Source organism: Tenrec ecaudatus, chromosome 10 (assembly GCF_050624435.1).
Source record: "Tenrec ecaudatus isolate mTenEca1 chromosome 10, mTenEca1.hap1, whole genome shotgun sequence".
In the NCBI taxonomy this organism is placed as follows: domain Eukaryota; kingdom Metazoa; phylum Chordata; class Mammalia; order Afrosoricida; family Tenrecidae; genus Tenrec; species Tenrec ecaudatus.
This window is the reverse complement of record NC_134539.1, coordinates 129,958,058-129,975,435: the sequence shown is the minus strand read 5'-3', so window position 1 is coordinate 129,975,435 and position 17,378 is coordinate 129,958,058. Positions and strand designations below refer to the sequence as shown.

At 46.5% G+C, this 17,378-nt stretch overlaps 1 protein-coding gene across 1 annotated transcript in view; it reads right to left on the bottom strand.

Annotated features, from left to right (window-relative positions):
- CA10 (carbonic anhydrase 10) overlaps positions 1 to 17,378 on the bottom strand; it is a 569,229-nt gene that overhangs the window by 459,074 nt on the left and 92,777 nt on the right. Inside the window, exon 2 of the mRNA XM_075559290.1 lies at positions 14,952 to 15,026. Within this exon, the coding sequence (XP_075415405.1) occupies positions 14,952 to 15,026 (75 nt within the window). The remainder of the gene's footprint in view (positions 1 to 14,951; positions 15,027 to 17,378) is intronic.

Below are 17,378 nucleotides of genomic sequence, written 5' to 3'. Positions count from 1 at the left end.
GGCAGTGAGCCTGATGCCACAGACAGGGGCGCATCGAGAGTGTTTGCCACCTTGTGAGGATCACTTTTTTTCAAGCCATAAATATTTCAGGATTATGTTCCCTTTCCATGGATATGTTCATTATAAAAGTAGTAGTGGAATCTAATTTTGATCCTGTGCGGGTGTGTGTGTGTGTGTGTGTGTGTGTGTGTGTGTGTGCGGGTGTGTGTGTACTGAATAGCAAGGACCAAAAGCTTTGAAGCATTGGTGGGGGAAAAGTGTGGGGGCTCTCATTACAGAGTTCATGCAAATCACTGACTAAGCAGGGAAGGGAGACAGAGAGCAGAGTAATGTTTTAAGAAGCATGTGAAGAACATGCAGTGTGCTTTGGGAGCGTTTGTGCAGGTCTTCTGGAAGGAGCTGAGAAACGGATGTGCAGAAAGAGCTGCTGAACGGCATGTAAGAGCTCAGGATTGTTTCCTGGAAGACGGAGCCCACTGGGCATTCCCGCGGTGCGCCAGCGTCAGTTGGTTCTCCTTGAGTAACCCGCCGTCTCTTCACCGCCAAGCAGAGTCCAAGACTGTCTGCTCCGCAGTACACACAGGCTGCGTTCCTAGTAGAACGGGGAGACGCAAACGAAGAACTGGGAACCGGCTCTGAGCGCTGGTCCAGGGTGAGTGCTACGTTTTAAGATGAGGAAATGAGAATCCAAGGGGTTATGTGACTCCTTAGAATACATAGTTCACTGGATCAGAAACAGCACTAGAAGGAGGTCAACAGACTCCCACTTCAGCATTACACCAACTCTCTCAACGGCATCTCATAGAGCTTTTTATACAGATGAGCAAAGAGGGAGGCCACCTAAATTCACAAACAAATAGAATGAAAATGGAATTTTTCGTAGTCTCCTCTTATATTCTATAACATCTCACCCCGCCCCTCCCCGACATCCACTCCCCAACACAAGTCGTCTTTCCCCAAGCAAGGAGTTTCTACCAAACCTTGGACAATTTCATTTCTTCCAAACAACACAACTACTTGTAGTAATAATCATACAGTACTTGGCCACAATCATTTTTCTTTTTGTTCTAGAGCAAACAACGTAAAAAGAAATTTCAGTGTTAAAGGCATCACCTAGATCCAATCAAATATTTCACATATGAACTGAAAATGGCACTTAGCAAGAAAACTATTATACCTTGTAACGCACACTGTTTCCATTTTAAATGTTAAAAACAAAATAAAAAAACACCAAATAGTCACAGCGGAAACAGAATTAATGTAATTCACTTTTATCATCACAGTGATAATGCTGTCTATTCGGAGCTGGCTGTTTAAAGAGAGAAACAGTTAGCACGGCAGGAGCTGGTGACTGCCATCAACTCTGAATCTGTAGACATTTCCCCTCGGAACACACACGTGGCTGAGTCCCCGTGCGTTAGAGGCTGACTGAGCAACCAAGAGTTTACAGAACTAAATTCCCTGGAGAATTGTCATTAGAGGGTAACAAAAATATACTACCCTGAAGACTGCATAGATGTACACATTACCAAAATTCATCAGTCACCACGGCAATTCTTTTTTTTTTCTTGGCTGCACTTTTCATTTTTAGTTTTTTAATTTTAACAATTTATTAGGGGCTCATACAATTCTTATCACAGTTCATACATATACATACATCAATTGTATAAAGCACATCTGTACAGTCCCTGCCCTAATCATTTTTTCTCCTCTTTTCTTTTTTTACATTTTATTAGGGACCCATACAACTCTTACCACAATCCATACATATACATACATCAATTGTATAAAGCACATCCATACATTCCCTGCCCCAATCATTCTCAAAGCATTTGCTCTCCACTTAAGCCCCTTGCATCAGGTCCTCTGCTTACACCAACTACAAACTTTTGTCTGAAAGGAGTATTTTACCTGACTTTTTTTTTTAAATTCAAACCTATGAGGATGATAGAGAGTCCACCAAATATTCAGTCGGTTTCATGAGTGCTGTTAAACTCTTGACACACAAGGTGGGCCCTTAATGCCGTCAGCCCGCAGGCCCGCTCCCACTGCACCACCCCAGTAAGCACTCAGCTTTAGCAGTACCTCTAAGTGCCCAATTGGCTTATGCAGGCATATTACTGGGCTAGGAATTTGTTTGTGACACCAGGAAAATCAGGTGCCTTTGAGAAACTTGGTGTAAAATCTCACCCACCTGGGCATTCTAAATTGGATGACCGAGCCTCACCCAAATGGATACTCTCTGGGGAGGAGCATATGCCGGCTGCACTCAAGTTGTGCTTAGATGTACAATGTGCTGTTCACATGCCTTCCGAAGGCTTACAGTACTTTCCTGGATCAGAAGAATGACCAGCGTCCTAGGTTAGTGGTACATGTGCACAGGGTCCTTCCTTGAAATCGAATGCTCTAACATAAATTGTAATAATCAAAACAACTAGTAATTCCTTAGCAAGCTTTCCTGGTCCATAAAGCACATCTAGGTCCATGTTAGGATGTGAGCATCACAAGAACCTGTGATATACGGCTCATGGTCCTTCGTTTGCAGATTCGGACACTGAGGCTCCGAGAAGTTGAGAGAATGGCAAACATCACACGGTTGACAAGGGGTGGAGGGCTCAAGCAAGGATCTTCCAAGTTCAGTGCACTTTCTATGCCATAGCTCTCAAGCACGTAAGGACAGACACTGCCACAGACAGCATGATCAATCCGAGTTCACAGTAGGTCAGATTTCATGCCATGAAACCCACCAGCAATGATCTTTTCTATCGTGTCCACCTGGCAGCTCGCTCACATCTCTTAAGACCTCTCCGAAGAGAAGGTCAACGCCTTCCGTGACATGGAAGGGGAGTTCACTGTTTTCTCCTTTGCGCCACCACACTTGTGTCATAGCCTTCATCGTGTAAACGGTCATCCTTGATTTATATGCTTGTTTTTAAATGTGACTAAGAGCTCCTTACTGGGAGCTGTGGCTTATTCTTATTTGTGTGCCCCAGTGTTTTGCTGGGTGTCTAGCACATATCCGACTAAGAGTAAATTTGAAACCCTACACAATCCCCATGTCTGGGAACAAAAACTATAACTGAAAGTATTTATAATGAAGGGTGGGTCAGCGTAACATCACCATCCTATACTGAGGAGAAAAATCCATGCAGTTCTATTTGCTTTCTCATAGAGATGAGAAGTCAGAAATCTACAGAGGTACTTACAGCATTGACTCCATTTCCAAAGCCTGATGTTGAGCACATAATACAATTACCCTGTGAATAAAATCAATATTCTATTTCTTAATGCTGCTAAGCATATCTCCCAAACCAATCTTCCATCATATTAGCAAACTCTCAGAGAATATAGGAGCTGAAATGGGTCTTTGACAATCATGTGGTTCGATGCCCTCATTTTATACATGAGGAAATCAAGACCTTAAATTGTAAGTGACTTGCCTAGGATTTCATGGCTGCTAGCAGAGGGCCTAGCTAGGGAGACTGCTCTTGTGTTCCTTGCTGCTTCCGTGTCCCCAAAGAGAAGGATGTGCAATCGCAAAAGCAAAGTGCAAAGGAGAGTATGCCTTAGTCCAACCAACCGCCTACCCATTCTTCCTGAAGAAAATATAAGATTCATAAGTAAATACTGTAACTAGAAGAATGTATGAAATTTTAGCTTTTAGAAATAATCAATATTAGGTGGTTACTCCCTGGACCAAACAATATGCCACCAAATAAATCAATAAACCAAACTCACTGGCATTGAGTGAACTCTCCTAGGACAGGGTAGACCGCCCCTGTGAGTTCTCAAGAAGTAGAACTCTTTAATGCAGTAGAAAGCCCCCTCTTTTTCTCATAGAGAGCTGGTGGTTTTGAGCTGTTGACCTAGCGGTTAACAGCCTAAAGTGTACCAGCCTAGGCCACAGTACGTCACATTATTCTTTAAATTTTTAATTCTTGAGAAATTAAAATATGCTCTCAAACGTTCAGGTCTGTGTGTGTATGTGTGTACATATTTACAAAGTGAGAAACACAGTGGGGTTTTTGAGGACTTCAGAAGATTGTCTAGTGTGAGAAATTCCAGCGGTCGATGTGAGACGCAGCCAATTACCATGGTCCATCTAGTCACCCTCCGTGTGTGATGTTCTGTAAACACCAGCCTCTGTTTGCGGTTATAATCCCATTGAGGAGGGAGCTCTCTGTGATTCTAACGGACAGGAATTAATGGGAATGTATTCTGAGTCTACCTTGCTAGAGGGTGTGCACCAAGTCACCACTCTGGTTTCCCTGGGGATGTGGTCTGCTGAAAGAACAAGACTCAGACCTCTTCTGTACGAGAGCTACCTAAGAAGCAGGAAGAGAGAGAATCCCAGGACCACCAAGGAAGAAGAACCACCAGTAAAGCAGGTTCATCTGCTTGAAGTGGTCAAGGGCAGGGCCAGAGGCACTAGAGGGCACACCGCACCAGACCAGAAGCCGAGGCCGAGGCAAGGAGACCAAGAGACAGAGCAGCAGAGCCCTATCGAAGCTATAAGATTGTGAGGCAGGACAGTGAGTGGGCTTCCAGGCCCACAGTGACTGGGAGGCTGAGACCTGGAGGAAGAGACTTGACCGCTGGCTTAGGAGGCACTGTTGTGGACATCCTTAACACATTCTGATCCTGGCTTGCATTAGCCTGCTGACAGCCCGAATAACCCCCGTACTTATGAGTATCACCTGTGAGTTGAGTGTGGTCATTGCTTTACTCTCACTCCCATCGCAGATTATGCATTTGGAAATGTTGATTCAGAAATATGAGGGGGTTCAAGGACTAGCTTTGATTTTCTTCTGAGGATACCTATCCCATAAAGACAATGAAGGCAATATCCAACGCAAGAAACCCCACTTTTCATTTCTCACTTTGAAGATGTTGGGGCAAAAACCATGCTGACTTCATTTTTAAACGCCATCCTGGGTCTACTTAGATTGAGCATCTTCGCAGTCTTTTATGGGGTCTCTACTACATGAAGGCGGGCGGGCCTGAGTGCTACGGATGATTACCATTTGGGCTACTACCTGAAAGGCTGAAAATCTGAATCCACCCAACGTCATTGCAGAATTTATGGCTGAACATTTGCTTCTGAGACATCCGAGCCTTGGAATCCTTGGCAACAATTTTAATTTTCACAAACGGGGTCATCTAAGTCACAGCCAAGTCCATGGCAATTAAGGCCAACGTTCCAGATGGAGGGCTGGAGGTACTATGACGGACGGATTCCCAGAGGCCCCAAGTCCCACCCCGTAGTGTGAACATCCTGCATAACTGCCTCCACCTGGAGTCTGGGCAGAATTTACCCATGTGATGAGATGTCAGCCGAGGGTGGTAGCTTCTGTCAGGTGCTGGTGAATCATTTCTGATTCACAGTGACCCTTTGTACAAAGGGACGAAACACTGCCCGGTCCTGCACCTTCCTCTATTGTTATCAGGCTAAACCCATTGTTGTAGCCACTGTGTGGACCTTACTCATTAAGACGCTTCCTCTCTCCCTCTCTCTTTTTGATTTTTGCTAACCTTCTATTTTCCCAAGCATGACGTCCTTCCTAGAGACTGTTCTCTCCTGATAATATATCCCAAATACATGGAGTCTCAGTAGCCTCATGTTTAAGGAACCTTCTGGCTGTCCTTCCAAGACAAATGTGTTTGTTCTCCTGGCAGGCCATAGTAATTTCAGTCTTCTTCGCCAATCCTAGGGGGTTCAAGTGCATCAATTCTTCTTCCAGCTTCATCATTCGTTATATGCTTTTCACATGCTGATGAGGCAATCGAACACAACCACGAGAACAGAAACATTGCTTGGGTCACGCACACCTTAGTCCTCAAAGTGATCTCTTTGCTCTTTAACACTTTAAAGAAATCGTTTGCAGCAAAATGTTCCAATTCAATGCTTTGTTTAATTTATTGATTGCTGCTTCCATGAATATTGGATATGGATCCAGTAATATAAAATCCTTGCCAACTTCAATCTTTCATCTGTTTATCATGATGCTGTTCATTGATTGCGTCGTCACCAGTAAGGTGCGCCACATGGAAAAGGTGAAGGGAAGAGGCAAATGCGATTCATTTAATCAAAAGGGAGATATTATCCTGGATAGACCTGACCCTGTTTTTAAAAAAAAAAAAAAAAAACGGCTAGGATTAACCTTTCCATGAAAGGAGAGATGTCAAGCTAGGCCCTCTGCAGCCTAACTGGCCCTGAAGAAGCCAGCGACCCATTCAGCAGGCAGCCTCTTGGAAACTAGAGAATTCTGCTAAGGACAGAATTGGCCTTACAAGAGGATTCCAGGCTTTCTAAGAGAATGCAGCTCACCTGAAGCACCCTTTGGAGCCTTGGGAGACTTTAAGGGACAGACCCTGCTAAGCCATGTCATGAGACAATAAACATGTATTGTTTTAACCTGCTAATGGTGCGGTTATTTGTTACACACCAGTAGAAAGCTAATTCAGGCACCACTTACTCCCAGGCAAGCTATCTCAGATTGCTGGGCACCCCTCACCATCCAGCCTGCTTCTTTACCTAGAAAGATTGCTGAGAAAAGAAGGGAACTCACACCTTTTGCTAATTTGAGCTTTTCTAAAACAAATGAACCATTAAAAAAAACCCAGGGGGTTGCATCTTTTAACAATCTTGATGTCTTAAAAGAACCCAACAGGTAAGGGATCAGAAGCAGCACCTTAAGAGGAATTACTGGCCAGGAGCACAACTGTGACTCAATGTTAAAGAAACAGAACGGTGAGTTAGTGCCAGGAGCCAAGCTGACATGGTGTCCCAAGTCCTGATCTGAGTCTAAGCTGAGAGTGCCTCCAATGACCACTCAGATGGCTTCACCAGCGTGATGATGTACAGGCACTTCCCAGACGCCCAAGGAAGACGGCATGCTTGTGGCTGTCTATCCCCCACTGGTCCCTAGGCGCTCCATCTACACACTTTCTTTTCTTTTTTTAACATTTTATTAGGGGCTCATACAACTCTTATCACAATCCATACATATACATACATCAATTGTATAAAGCACATCCGTACATTCTTTGCCCTAATCATTTTCAAAGCATTTGCTCTCCACTTAAGCCCTTTGCATCAGGTCCTCTTTTTTTTCCCCCTCCCTCCCGGCTCCCCTCTCCCTCATGAGTCCTTGATAATTTATAGATTGTTATTTTGTCATATCTTGCCCTATCCGGAGTCTCCCTTCACTCCCTTCTCTGTTGTCCGTCTCCCAGGGAGGAGGTCACATGTAGATCACTGGTGCAGATAGGAGCTGGAGGCACAGGGAATCCAGGGTGGATGATACCTGCAGGACCAGGGGTGTGAGGGGCGATACTGGGATAGTAGAGGGTGAGTGGGTTGGAAAGGGGGAACCGATTACAAGTATCTACACACTTTCAATGCAGCCCAGCGGGCCCTCCATGATCTGCTCCCAGTTCTGGGCCACACTGGGACCACTCTGCCTCCGTCACTCTCACTCCGAGCATCGTGGATCTGGCCAGTTTCTGAAGCAGGTCATGCCTTTGATGGCACCTGAGCCTTTCCCTGGGCGCAGTCCTCTGCCTGGACACTGCACTGCACGAATCCCAATTCTCACCAGTAATATCCTGCCTCCGCCTCCATTCTTAGCTCCCTAGAGCTCAGCCAGCAAGGCCTTCTGCCCCATCTCCAGGTGCTCCCTGCTGGGCTTTTCAGAAGTCTGAACACGTCCCTTTTATAAGACTAGCTACGGCTGACAGCTCTGTTTGTTTTTATTATTTCCCACCTCACTTTAAGAGCAGGGGAGGATTGTCTGCAGAGGATAGCCTTTGCATTCTGCCCTTTTTAAAAAGGGAAAGATTCCATTCTGTTCAAACCCACGTTTATTTGGCAAACATTGACCCACTGCTCTCTGCGAGGCCTGGGCTGCATCCCAGAGGCAATGAAAAGAGACTTCACTCGAGTTTGCAAACACGGAGCCCGTGCTGGTGCAAGGCCCGGGCTGTATCAGAGAAGGGATGGAAGGAGATGGAGAACCTGGCTCTGAAGGTTGAACACTCCCTCGTGTCTTCACTGCTCCTAATTAGGCCCACCTCACCCTCATCACACACCTAGAATCCTGCAACAATTCCAAGTCATTCATGGGCTTCCAGTGTCTTTAGGTAAAAAACTCCCAGTTGGCATTAAAGACTTTCAAGAATTTGGTCCTTTCTGCCTTCCCCACTTCCAAGCTCCTCTCATCTCAGTGAGTTTCTCGCTTCCACACCTCTAGGCCAGGGGCGAGGACTTCCCATTCATGGGTCACAGAAGGGCCTTGAACATCGACGACTACCAGCTAACATCATATACCGCACCAAAGAGAAGCCGTTCCCGGCACCACATGAGGGCTGAATTAATTGCATGTCTGACCAAATATAGCAGGCTAATCTTGAAGATGATTTTTGTATGGTGTGCGAGTGATGTTATAAACATATATTTAAATGCCCCTTGGCAGAACAAAGGTCCCCTAGTCCTAGGCCTTTGGACACCTTGCTTTTCTCTAAAACACCATTTCTTCCCTTGTTACACTGTCAGAGAGTCTCACGAAGCGTGTAGACTTAACTTCGGGCACTGGCTGCCCGAGGCGGCCTCCTGCTCCCTGAGACTGGGAGCGCCAAGCACACCCCGCGGATCCTGAAAGCATGGCAGGGTGGTTAGCCATTTACCTTCCCTCCCCCAGTTTCCAGAGCTCTGAGGCTCAATCACGGGACGTCCTACATGTCTTTACACACCCAGGCCCAAGAACGACCAATCCAGGAGCAGGTTTCCAGAGAGAGTTTGATGGATACTTGCGCTAAAGAGCTTGGGAAAAGGCTCTTCACCTGCTCCAGGGACCCATCAAGTGGGAAAAGCCCATACCGCAAAGGGCACATGGCAATGCTTCAAAGCAGAAGCAATTCTCCAGGTTCTAACATCCCAATCTGAACAGAAGGAAGGAAACTGCCCTTTCAGACACTGCCGCCTGAAGAGGGAGTCATCTTAAGCAGAGGCTGCTTATTGCTTGCAGTGACTGTCCCTCCCAACAGACAGTGGGCACCACAAGGTTAAGGGCTGTCTCTGGAGTCACGGGTCCTAGCAAACATCTCTTACAAATAAACAGAACGCCCAATTTCTCGACTGTTTTTTATACATGGACGATTACTAGATAATATTTGGTATATTATTCTTTTTTCTCAAATGAGTGAAATGTATTGTGGGGAACTGGGAACCAGGAAGAGCATGTACATGGGCAAATTCTCTCCGCTCATAATGAAGCATCTGGGAGTCAGACTCTCGTGGAGGCAGGCCTTCACACTCGTGCATTAGAGAGAGCCCAGTCACATTCCCCGAGCTCAAAGTTGTTCCCTCCAGTGGGCCCCATTGTGAAAAGGACCTGAAGCCCTTTCTGATGAAGATCAAGGAGTGTAGCCTCCAGTAGGGACTACAGCTCCGTGTAAATAAAGCCTAAATCCTTACAACTGGACCAATAGGCAGCATCATGATAAAGTAAAAAGATGGAAGTTGTGAAGGATTTTGGCTTGCTTGGACCCATAATCAATACTCATAGAAGTAGCAGTCGAGAGACCAAATTCTGCATTTTATTGGGTAAATCTGCTGCATTCGGCCTCTTTAAAGCATTGAAGAACAAGGATGCTACTTAGAGAGGTAAGGTGCCCCTGGCCCAAGCCATGGTATTGTCATTCACCTCCTAGGCATGTGAAATTTGGACACTGAAGCGGGAAGACAAAAGAAGAATCGATGCGTTTGAATTATGATGCTGGGGAAGAATACTGACAATACCACAAGCTACCACAAGAACAAGCAAACTGTCCTAAAGGAAGTACAACCAGGCACCATCCGCTTTCTTTGCCACATTTGCATATGCACCCATATTGTCTGCCGCGATCATGTCTGAAGGTGAGTCAGGTTATTAGAATAGAATGCTAGGTTATTAGAACAAAGTGTTCTTACATTGAGGGAGGTCACTTGAGTAGTGGCCCCATGTCCATCTGCTACCTTAACATATAAATATATGAGTAGGTGGAGGGTGGGGGGAGAAGGGAGAACAGGGGAACCAATCACAATGATTGACATATAACCACACACACACACACACACACAAGGGGGATGAAGAACAGAAACTTGGGTGAAGGGGGGGCATCAGATAGTGTAGAATCTGAAAATAGTAATTTGTAATTTATCAAGGCTTCACAAGGGTGGGAGGGTGAGGGATGGAGGGGGAAAAGAGGTGCTGATACCAAGGGCTCAAGTAGAAAGAAAATGTTTGTAAAATGATTATGGGAACATATGTATAAGTGTGCTTGATACCATTGATATATGGATTGTTATAAGAGCTGTAAGAGCTCCTAATAAAATGATTTATGAAAGAAGAAGAGGAGGAACAACAACAACAGCCAGAATGCCCCTTAGAAGCAAAGAAAGCTTTGTACTTTGGATATGTTGTCAGGAGACACCTGTCCCTGGTGAGGGCCATGAATACTCAGAGAGGCATTGAAACAAAGGGAGGCTGTCGACAAGATGGACAGACACAGTGGCTGGCTCAGGCATAGGAACAATTATGAGGAGCGTGCCGACCAGGCCATGTTTTGTTCTGTCATGCACTGGGTTGCTATGAATCAGAACCAACTTCATTGCGCCTGGTAACAAGCAACCCCCTGAAGATAACAGTATGGGCTACACCCCAACAGAAAGAAAAGAAACATCCTCACTAGTGGACCAATAAGCAGTGTTATGATGATAAAACAGAAAAGATTGAAGTGGTCGAGGATTTTATTTTACTTGGATTTACAATCAATGCTACGGGCAGTAGCGGCTGAGAAAGCACATTGGGCAAACCCCCTGCTTGGTAAAAGAGAGGGTAGAAGAAAGAGGAAGGCTGCCACGAGGGCTGCACCGACGGGCTCAACCAAGGCACCCAATTCTGAGGACAGGGCACAATTCGGCAGTATTGCACTCGGTTGTCTATGGGAGTGCTGAGTCAAAACTCACTCTGCAGCAGCTAACAACAACGATCACAATGCAAACCCCAGGCTGAATCCGCCCAATAAAAATACCTAAATATTTTGGTTTACAGACTTAGTTTCATGGTTTGTCATCTGTTGGCCAATCAAAAATAAGTAAGTAAAACATCTCACTGATTCAGCGGCCTCAAAAATCCACCTTCAAGTGCAGTACACTCCCATCGCCCGTAGCCATAGTCGGCAAGGTACAACACAAATTTGCTTTTGTTTTTTCAAACGATAAAGGTTTTTAATCTCACTTACGATTGGCACCAAGGCGGTCCTCGGCTCACTGAACACACAAATGGGCCATAGAAGACCTGGGGTCTTCAAAATTCTCCATTTTACTCTCTTTTGTCCCCACACTTGTTCAGAGGGTTCTGCCCTCAGGTCGCTGGGTGAACTGTTGTGGCATAGGTGTGCTACATCAATCATGGCAAGAAAGACAGGCATGACCATGCTCGTTACAGACAGTGACCAAAGATACACTGCTGGGGCTGATGAAGAGCCACCTCCTGAACACATGACTGTGTGGTGGGTGGGCACCCAAACTAAACAGGGGCTTTGCCTGTAAGGCAGTCCTTGGTTATGAGTGGGATCTGATTGAGGTGGTTAAAGTTTATTGTGCCAACCTGGCTGATAAACACATGTGGGGTTAATTGAAGTGCAGAGAGCTAAATGGCTCAATAAGCCTCATCTTTCTAGTTCTCGGGTCTCTTTGTGATGGTTGGACCAGGGTGCAGCTGCCTTAGCCAGTTCTCTGCTTCAGCTGGCAAGGCTCACTTCCTGCAAGACATCCCTGAGGAGAAGCCACCTGGATGTACAGCCCTCTGTACAGCCCTGGGTGCTGGAGCAGCCGTGTGGGGACCCCTGCCAGTGCTGAGATGCTTACACATTCACTGAATCGGTTTTCCTCCTGCAGTCGGCATCACTGCATGTGTTTTGTGAGATGGAGGAGGACTTTGTGGATTGGGGTTGGACTTGTGGGCTTGAGCAGCACTGGGTTGGAATGTTTTCTTGATGTGTACTTATCTTTATAGAAAACTCTCTCCTATACATATGAGCTTCAGTGGGTTTGTTTGTCTAATGTACAGACTGACACACTGATGGAGGGGTGGGTTGAAACAGATCACCAACAAGTCCTGAGGAACACCCACAGGAAGAATCACTGTACACCGGTGCCTTTCCTTCCTCACGCTGCTAAAACACTTACATAGCCCTCTCTAAGGACTCGGGGTTATTGGGGGATGGGTTGATGGTTCATCTTCCTGGTTAGTCTATTGGGTCTTCATTGTCAACCTCTTTATCAACAGCCCCAAGCCTAGTGCTGGGTATCAGGTCGGTCTCCAGTTAACTGACGTAGAATTGATGAAAGTGGGGCATTCCAATGTGCAGTCAACTTTGTGCTCGCACTGCAGAAGACTGCATAGCGGAGGTCCTAGCCATAGCAAACTCTGCTGAAGTCACAGATGCTCACTGCTAGGGCACCTGCCAATGATGTCTAGATGTTCCAGTAAAGAATGAAAGGGACAGTAAGCTTGTCTACATGTTCTGCTATGTGCTGCTGGGCTGCTTTCGGCTCACAGTGAATAGTGGTGACAGAGAAGAACTGCCCATGAGAGGTTCTGGGCTGTAATCTTTACAGAAGCAGACTGAAGAACACGCTGAACTTCATAAAGAATGGTAGTAAGAGAGAAATTGTCACTGCTTGCCGAGGCACCAGCGCCATTAAAGACAACATCGGTAGTCAGCCAGATGTTACTTCCCAAACCCTCATAACTCATCCTCTCTCGCAAACCTGAGGTCCCCAAAGTCTAGGAAGTGAGATTCCCTTATATTAATGGTCTTGACCAGATATCTAATGGGTTTCAGGGCTGTCAAATCCAGACGAAGATAAAGTGATCTCTCAATCACTCACCGTGTAGAGACCCTTCACCTTACATGCTCAAGGTCTCCACAAACACCTCCCAGGCTCCAGACATCCTCAAAGTACGTCGGTGGCATTATTGCATTCCCCAAGTATGTCATCTTTGCCTCCTCTCACCAGGGAGAAGTGTCAAAGGCCGTCACCATGTTGCTGATAGAACAACAAGAGCTGTATCAGCAAAACGGATACACACTTTCACCAGGAACCAAGCACGATGCTGAGCCTGTTAACCTGAATTTCATTCTTTCAGCCCCACAAAGCCTTACGAGGTAGACTGTCTTTGTCTCCATGTTACAGAGACTGCTGGCAGTGCCAGGAGCAGGAGGCCATAGATCCCAGAACTGGTCTCTCTGGCTCCAAAGTCCACATCTGACTGCATCCCATGGAGTGGGGTCTACACATGTGCTCTCACGGAAAGATGGGAGTGAAGAGTAAGGAAGTGCTAGGAAATCAACAGCTGACACAACAATAAAACCTCTCAAAATAGAAATAATACATCAGCAGAGGGAAAAGTCCACACTGGATAACATGGGCAGGAAAGCACAGCTGTTCAGTATCCATCCAGAACTTTCCATGCACATGCGGGAGCAGAAGGACATTAACCGAGCTTACTGTAATGTAGAGGGAATGCCCTTGTTGGTCTAATTCCACACTCAGCAAGGCACAGTGGTAACTATCAGAAGCAGATTCACCAGGGAGAAAAATACACAAGCGTTCTATATCTTGGGAAATAAAAATGTCCCAAATTAGAGGTATCAAGCGCGATGCATCAATATCATGCCATATGAACATATTTTATGTCAATTAAGTTGGCATCAGCTTATAATTAAAAGCCTGATCATTTCTGAGTAATTAATCAAGTTCAGTCCCTATATGCCCGCTGGGCCAAGAAATGGATGTACCAGAGTAAATTTATCAAGTTAATAATATTAATGTACAAGGCCATTTGGCAGCCAACTGGCTTTTTCCTGGGTCACCCACACTCCCTTGGAAAGTTCCAAGATTTCGTATCATTTTCCCATTAAATAAATGAGAAAAGTGATGCTCAGGCAGCTTTAATAACTGAACTCTGCATCGCTGATGTCATAAAGTACTGATGAAGAGGGAAAGGAAGCCAAGAATGCACCAAGTGGCCGGGGACACTCCTCTCCTCCTTCCACTTGCCACCAACTACAGAGGTCTCAGCTGACCTGCTGGACCATCTGTTCTCAGCGCCTGAGAGGGGGCAGCACTTCAGCGCTTCTTGACAGCTTTATTTCCTACTCCCTCTCGATGAAGCACTTAAAAACCTTTGAAGTAGCTCATCGCATCTCTCCTCCCACTAAAATCTATTTAACCATCTTGCCCCTTCGCCTCACTCTCTTCCCTAAAATCTTGAATCTGCTAAAGCGTGAGGATTTTACTAGAATATAGGGTCTTGGGGGTGAGACAAAGAAGAATTATCCCAAAGACCCTCCACTTCATTTCCCAACAGATCATGATATGTTTTTGGCTCCAGCTAGTCTTTGGTTCTGTCCTCTCCCCGCATGCTGACAGTGTCCACCTTGCCTGTTCTTTGTAGCTGGTGCTTGGCCAGATCTGCTGAGATCCTACGCAAGGCTGCGGTGGAAGTGACATCAGTGATGGCATGGATCCCAGCAAGCTTCCTTTCCATGGTCAACTCTTCCACACTTCCTGCTTCATTACTGTTCGGCAGTGGCTCTTCCTCACTAAACCCAGTGCCAACAGGCAAGGCTCGGACCGTCATGCCTTCCACCCCCCTCCCGACAAGAACTCTCAGCAGAAAGAAAGTTCATGACATTTAGGCGAAGCCAGAAACCCATATGCTTGCCCCCTTGGCCCTGACTTAATAAACTCGACCTTAATGGAGAACTCTTTGACACAGAACTTGGACTGTGCTGTCTTTTGCATGCTTTCAAGTCTGGACGGCACAGGAAAGATGTATCTTTCGCTCAAAATCCCTTCAAACTAAAATACACCAGCCAAGAAAGAGACAGACATTTACCTGGAACAAAGCTCCCCTGGACCACCTCCTTGTACGCCCACCAGCCTTCATGGATTTTGGGTGAATTCTGTTGAGCTGCAGGAAACACAAAGTAGAGACACTGAGCTTGTGTGCAAGAAGTCCTGTACCCAGGCTGCACAACCAGGTAGGTGAGCACCCTCATCACAGCGCTCCACGCAGCAGCCAACCTCCCCCCTCCCTTTTTCAGACAGATTATCAACCTGTAAATAGAGTTCATCGATTTTTATCAGGACTTGAGATTTTTCAAAAGAGAATGACACTGTAATAGCATATGTCAACTTACTTTAATTGAATTCCTGTTACTTATCTTTGACTGGCTTCTCAACACACACACACACACACACACACACACACACACACACATCCTGATGGAACTGTGGAGAGGAGGCAGATCTCTACCCATGCAAAGCCACATGGGGACTGATGGGGAGAATCAGGGAGTTTGTTGAAAGGGTCAAGCTCAGAAGAGAAAGTGTGCAGTCTATCAGCATTCCTCTGATCCCAGGGGAAAACAGAAAATAGAGATCCCCTGGCGAGGGCTTTTGACAGAGTGTGAAAGAGAGGAGAGCTCTGCAATATGGTAGGGCACTGTGAGATCAAGTTGACGTGATCTTGGCATTTGTGACAGCTGACAGTGAGTGGGGCTGATTCCATCTGTTAGAGTATATACAGTAAAATATAAGCAACATGGAACTTGTACTGATGCCCCAATATTAATGAAGTTGCTTTCATAATTTAGTCCTCAGTCAATCAGGAGGAAGATCAGCCCTATGAGCATGTAGCCAGTACAGGGGAAGGGCTAGCCTTCACTTCATGGTCCCTCTTTCCATCTCTCTCTTTGCTCTCCCTCCCTCTTTATGGTCCCCCTTTTCATCTCTATCCTTGCTCTGTCCCTGGTGAGGTCGAAGCCTGCGGCTTATACTTCTGGGCTAGAGTGGATGGGTACAAGACAAGGCAGGCGAAACCAAGGCTTGGGCTGGAGAGAAGATTTCAACTTTTTTTTATTTTCCAGACACAACACCTGCTTGAATTTGAGTTACTGTCTTCCAAGTATTTTCCCACAGCAAGGAGAAGCTCCTTAGACCCCTGAGGGTGGTAATGACATGGATGAACGAAGGAGGATGGAGAGCAAGGCCCACTGAAAGCAAACCCTGCCACTTCTGGGGCCGACATGGGACTGTAGGGCCCATTTGCCACGTGGCTGGGATGGAGTTCAGCTAGTCTCTGGACTTTTGAGGAAGGCAGCTGAGCTGACCATCAACAGATCTGTTCTGGGCAGCAGGCAAAGGGGACGCAAGTTCAAAGCAACGGCGGCAGGTGCTGTCAGGCTTGGGAGCCGCCAAGGGGAGATGCCACAGAGACCCTTGCTATTGGCAGGAGAAAGACAACAAACCCGCACCCCAGTGCCATCGCCGCCACTCCCACTGGGGGCGGGGCCGACAGAGGGTCTCTGGGACCCTGTTTATGGAGCAGGCAGCCTCACCTTTGTCCCAAGGTGGGTTTGAGACACCAACGTGCCATTAGCCTAAATGGGCATCCCTGCCAGAAAAAGACAGAGACTTAGAGTGAACAAAAATCGCAAGGTTAGCAGCTCCTTGGGAAAAGATGAGACTTTCTGTTTCCGTAAAGGGCTACAGTCTCGGAAACCCAAGGGGCACTTCTGCCCTGTCCTAGAGGGTCACGCTATAGTTGGTACTGACTCAGTGGCAGTGAGCGAGTGAGCGAATTGACCTTCAGACCTTGCAAAAGAGCGAAAACAGGTATGAGTTTTATGGCTGCAAAGTGCACCAACGCTGTGGGCCAAGGGCATTGCCCTCCGGTCGAGGTGGCACACTGAATAACCCATTCCCTTACTCTTCCCTCATGATGTGGGAACTCATAGTAGCAGCAAGGGGGTGACTCCAAAGGACTTAGAATTCCCTACAGTCAGATGACCTAAAGCACTCGGCCCCTTTTGAAGCAAGTAGCTCTGCCCAGCATTCGTTAAACGAAAAGACAAGCTATTGAGAGAGAGAAAATACACCAGCTGACGCTTTGCTCAACTTGGCCCAGCTGTGCTCGAAGGAGCACATCGCTCTAGCCTGGAAAATGTTCACATTTCTAAAAGCCCCAAATCCATGAACTATGGCTATCACCTCACAGCTTAAGTCCGAGATAACCTAGGGATGGTGCTCTTTATCAAAGACAGCAACTTCTGAGCTTTATCCACGCCCACGTCACGTGTTAGCCAATCAGGATGGCTGCTGCCACGGAACACATGAAACTGCACACAGACTCTCTCTACTCGAGTCAGTCTCCGCCTGGGAAGGCAGGCTTCCCTGCTCACTGCAGCACTCCCAGCAAGCCCCGGCTCACAACTCGGGCATTCTGTCACAATGCTCTTACAAAAACACTGTTAGAGACATG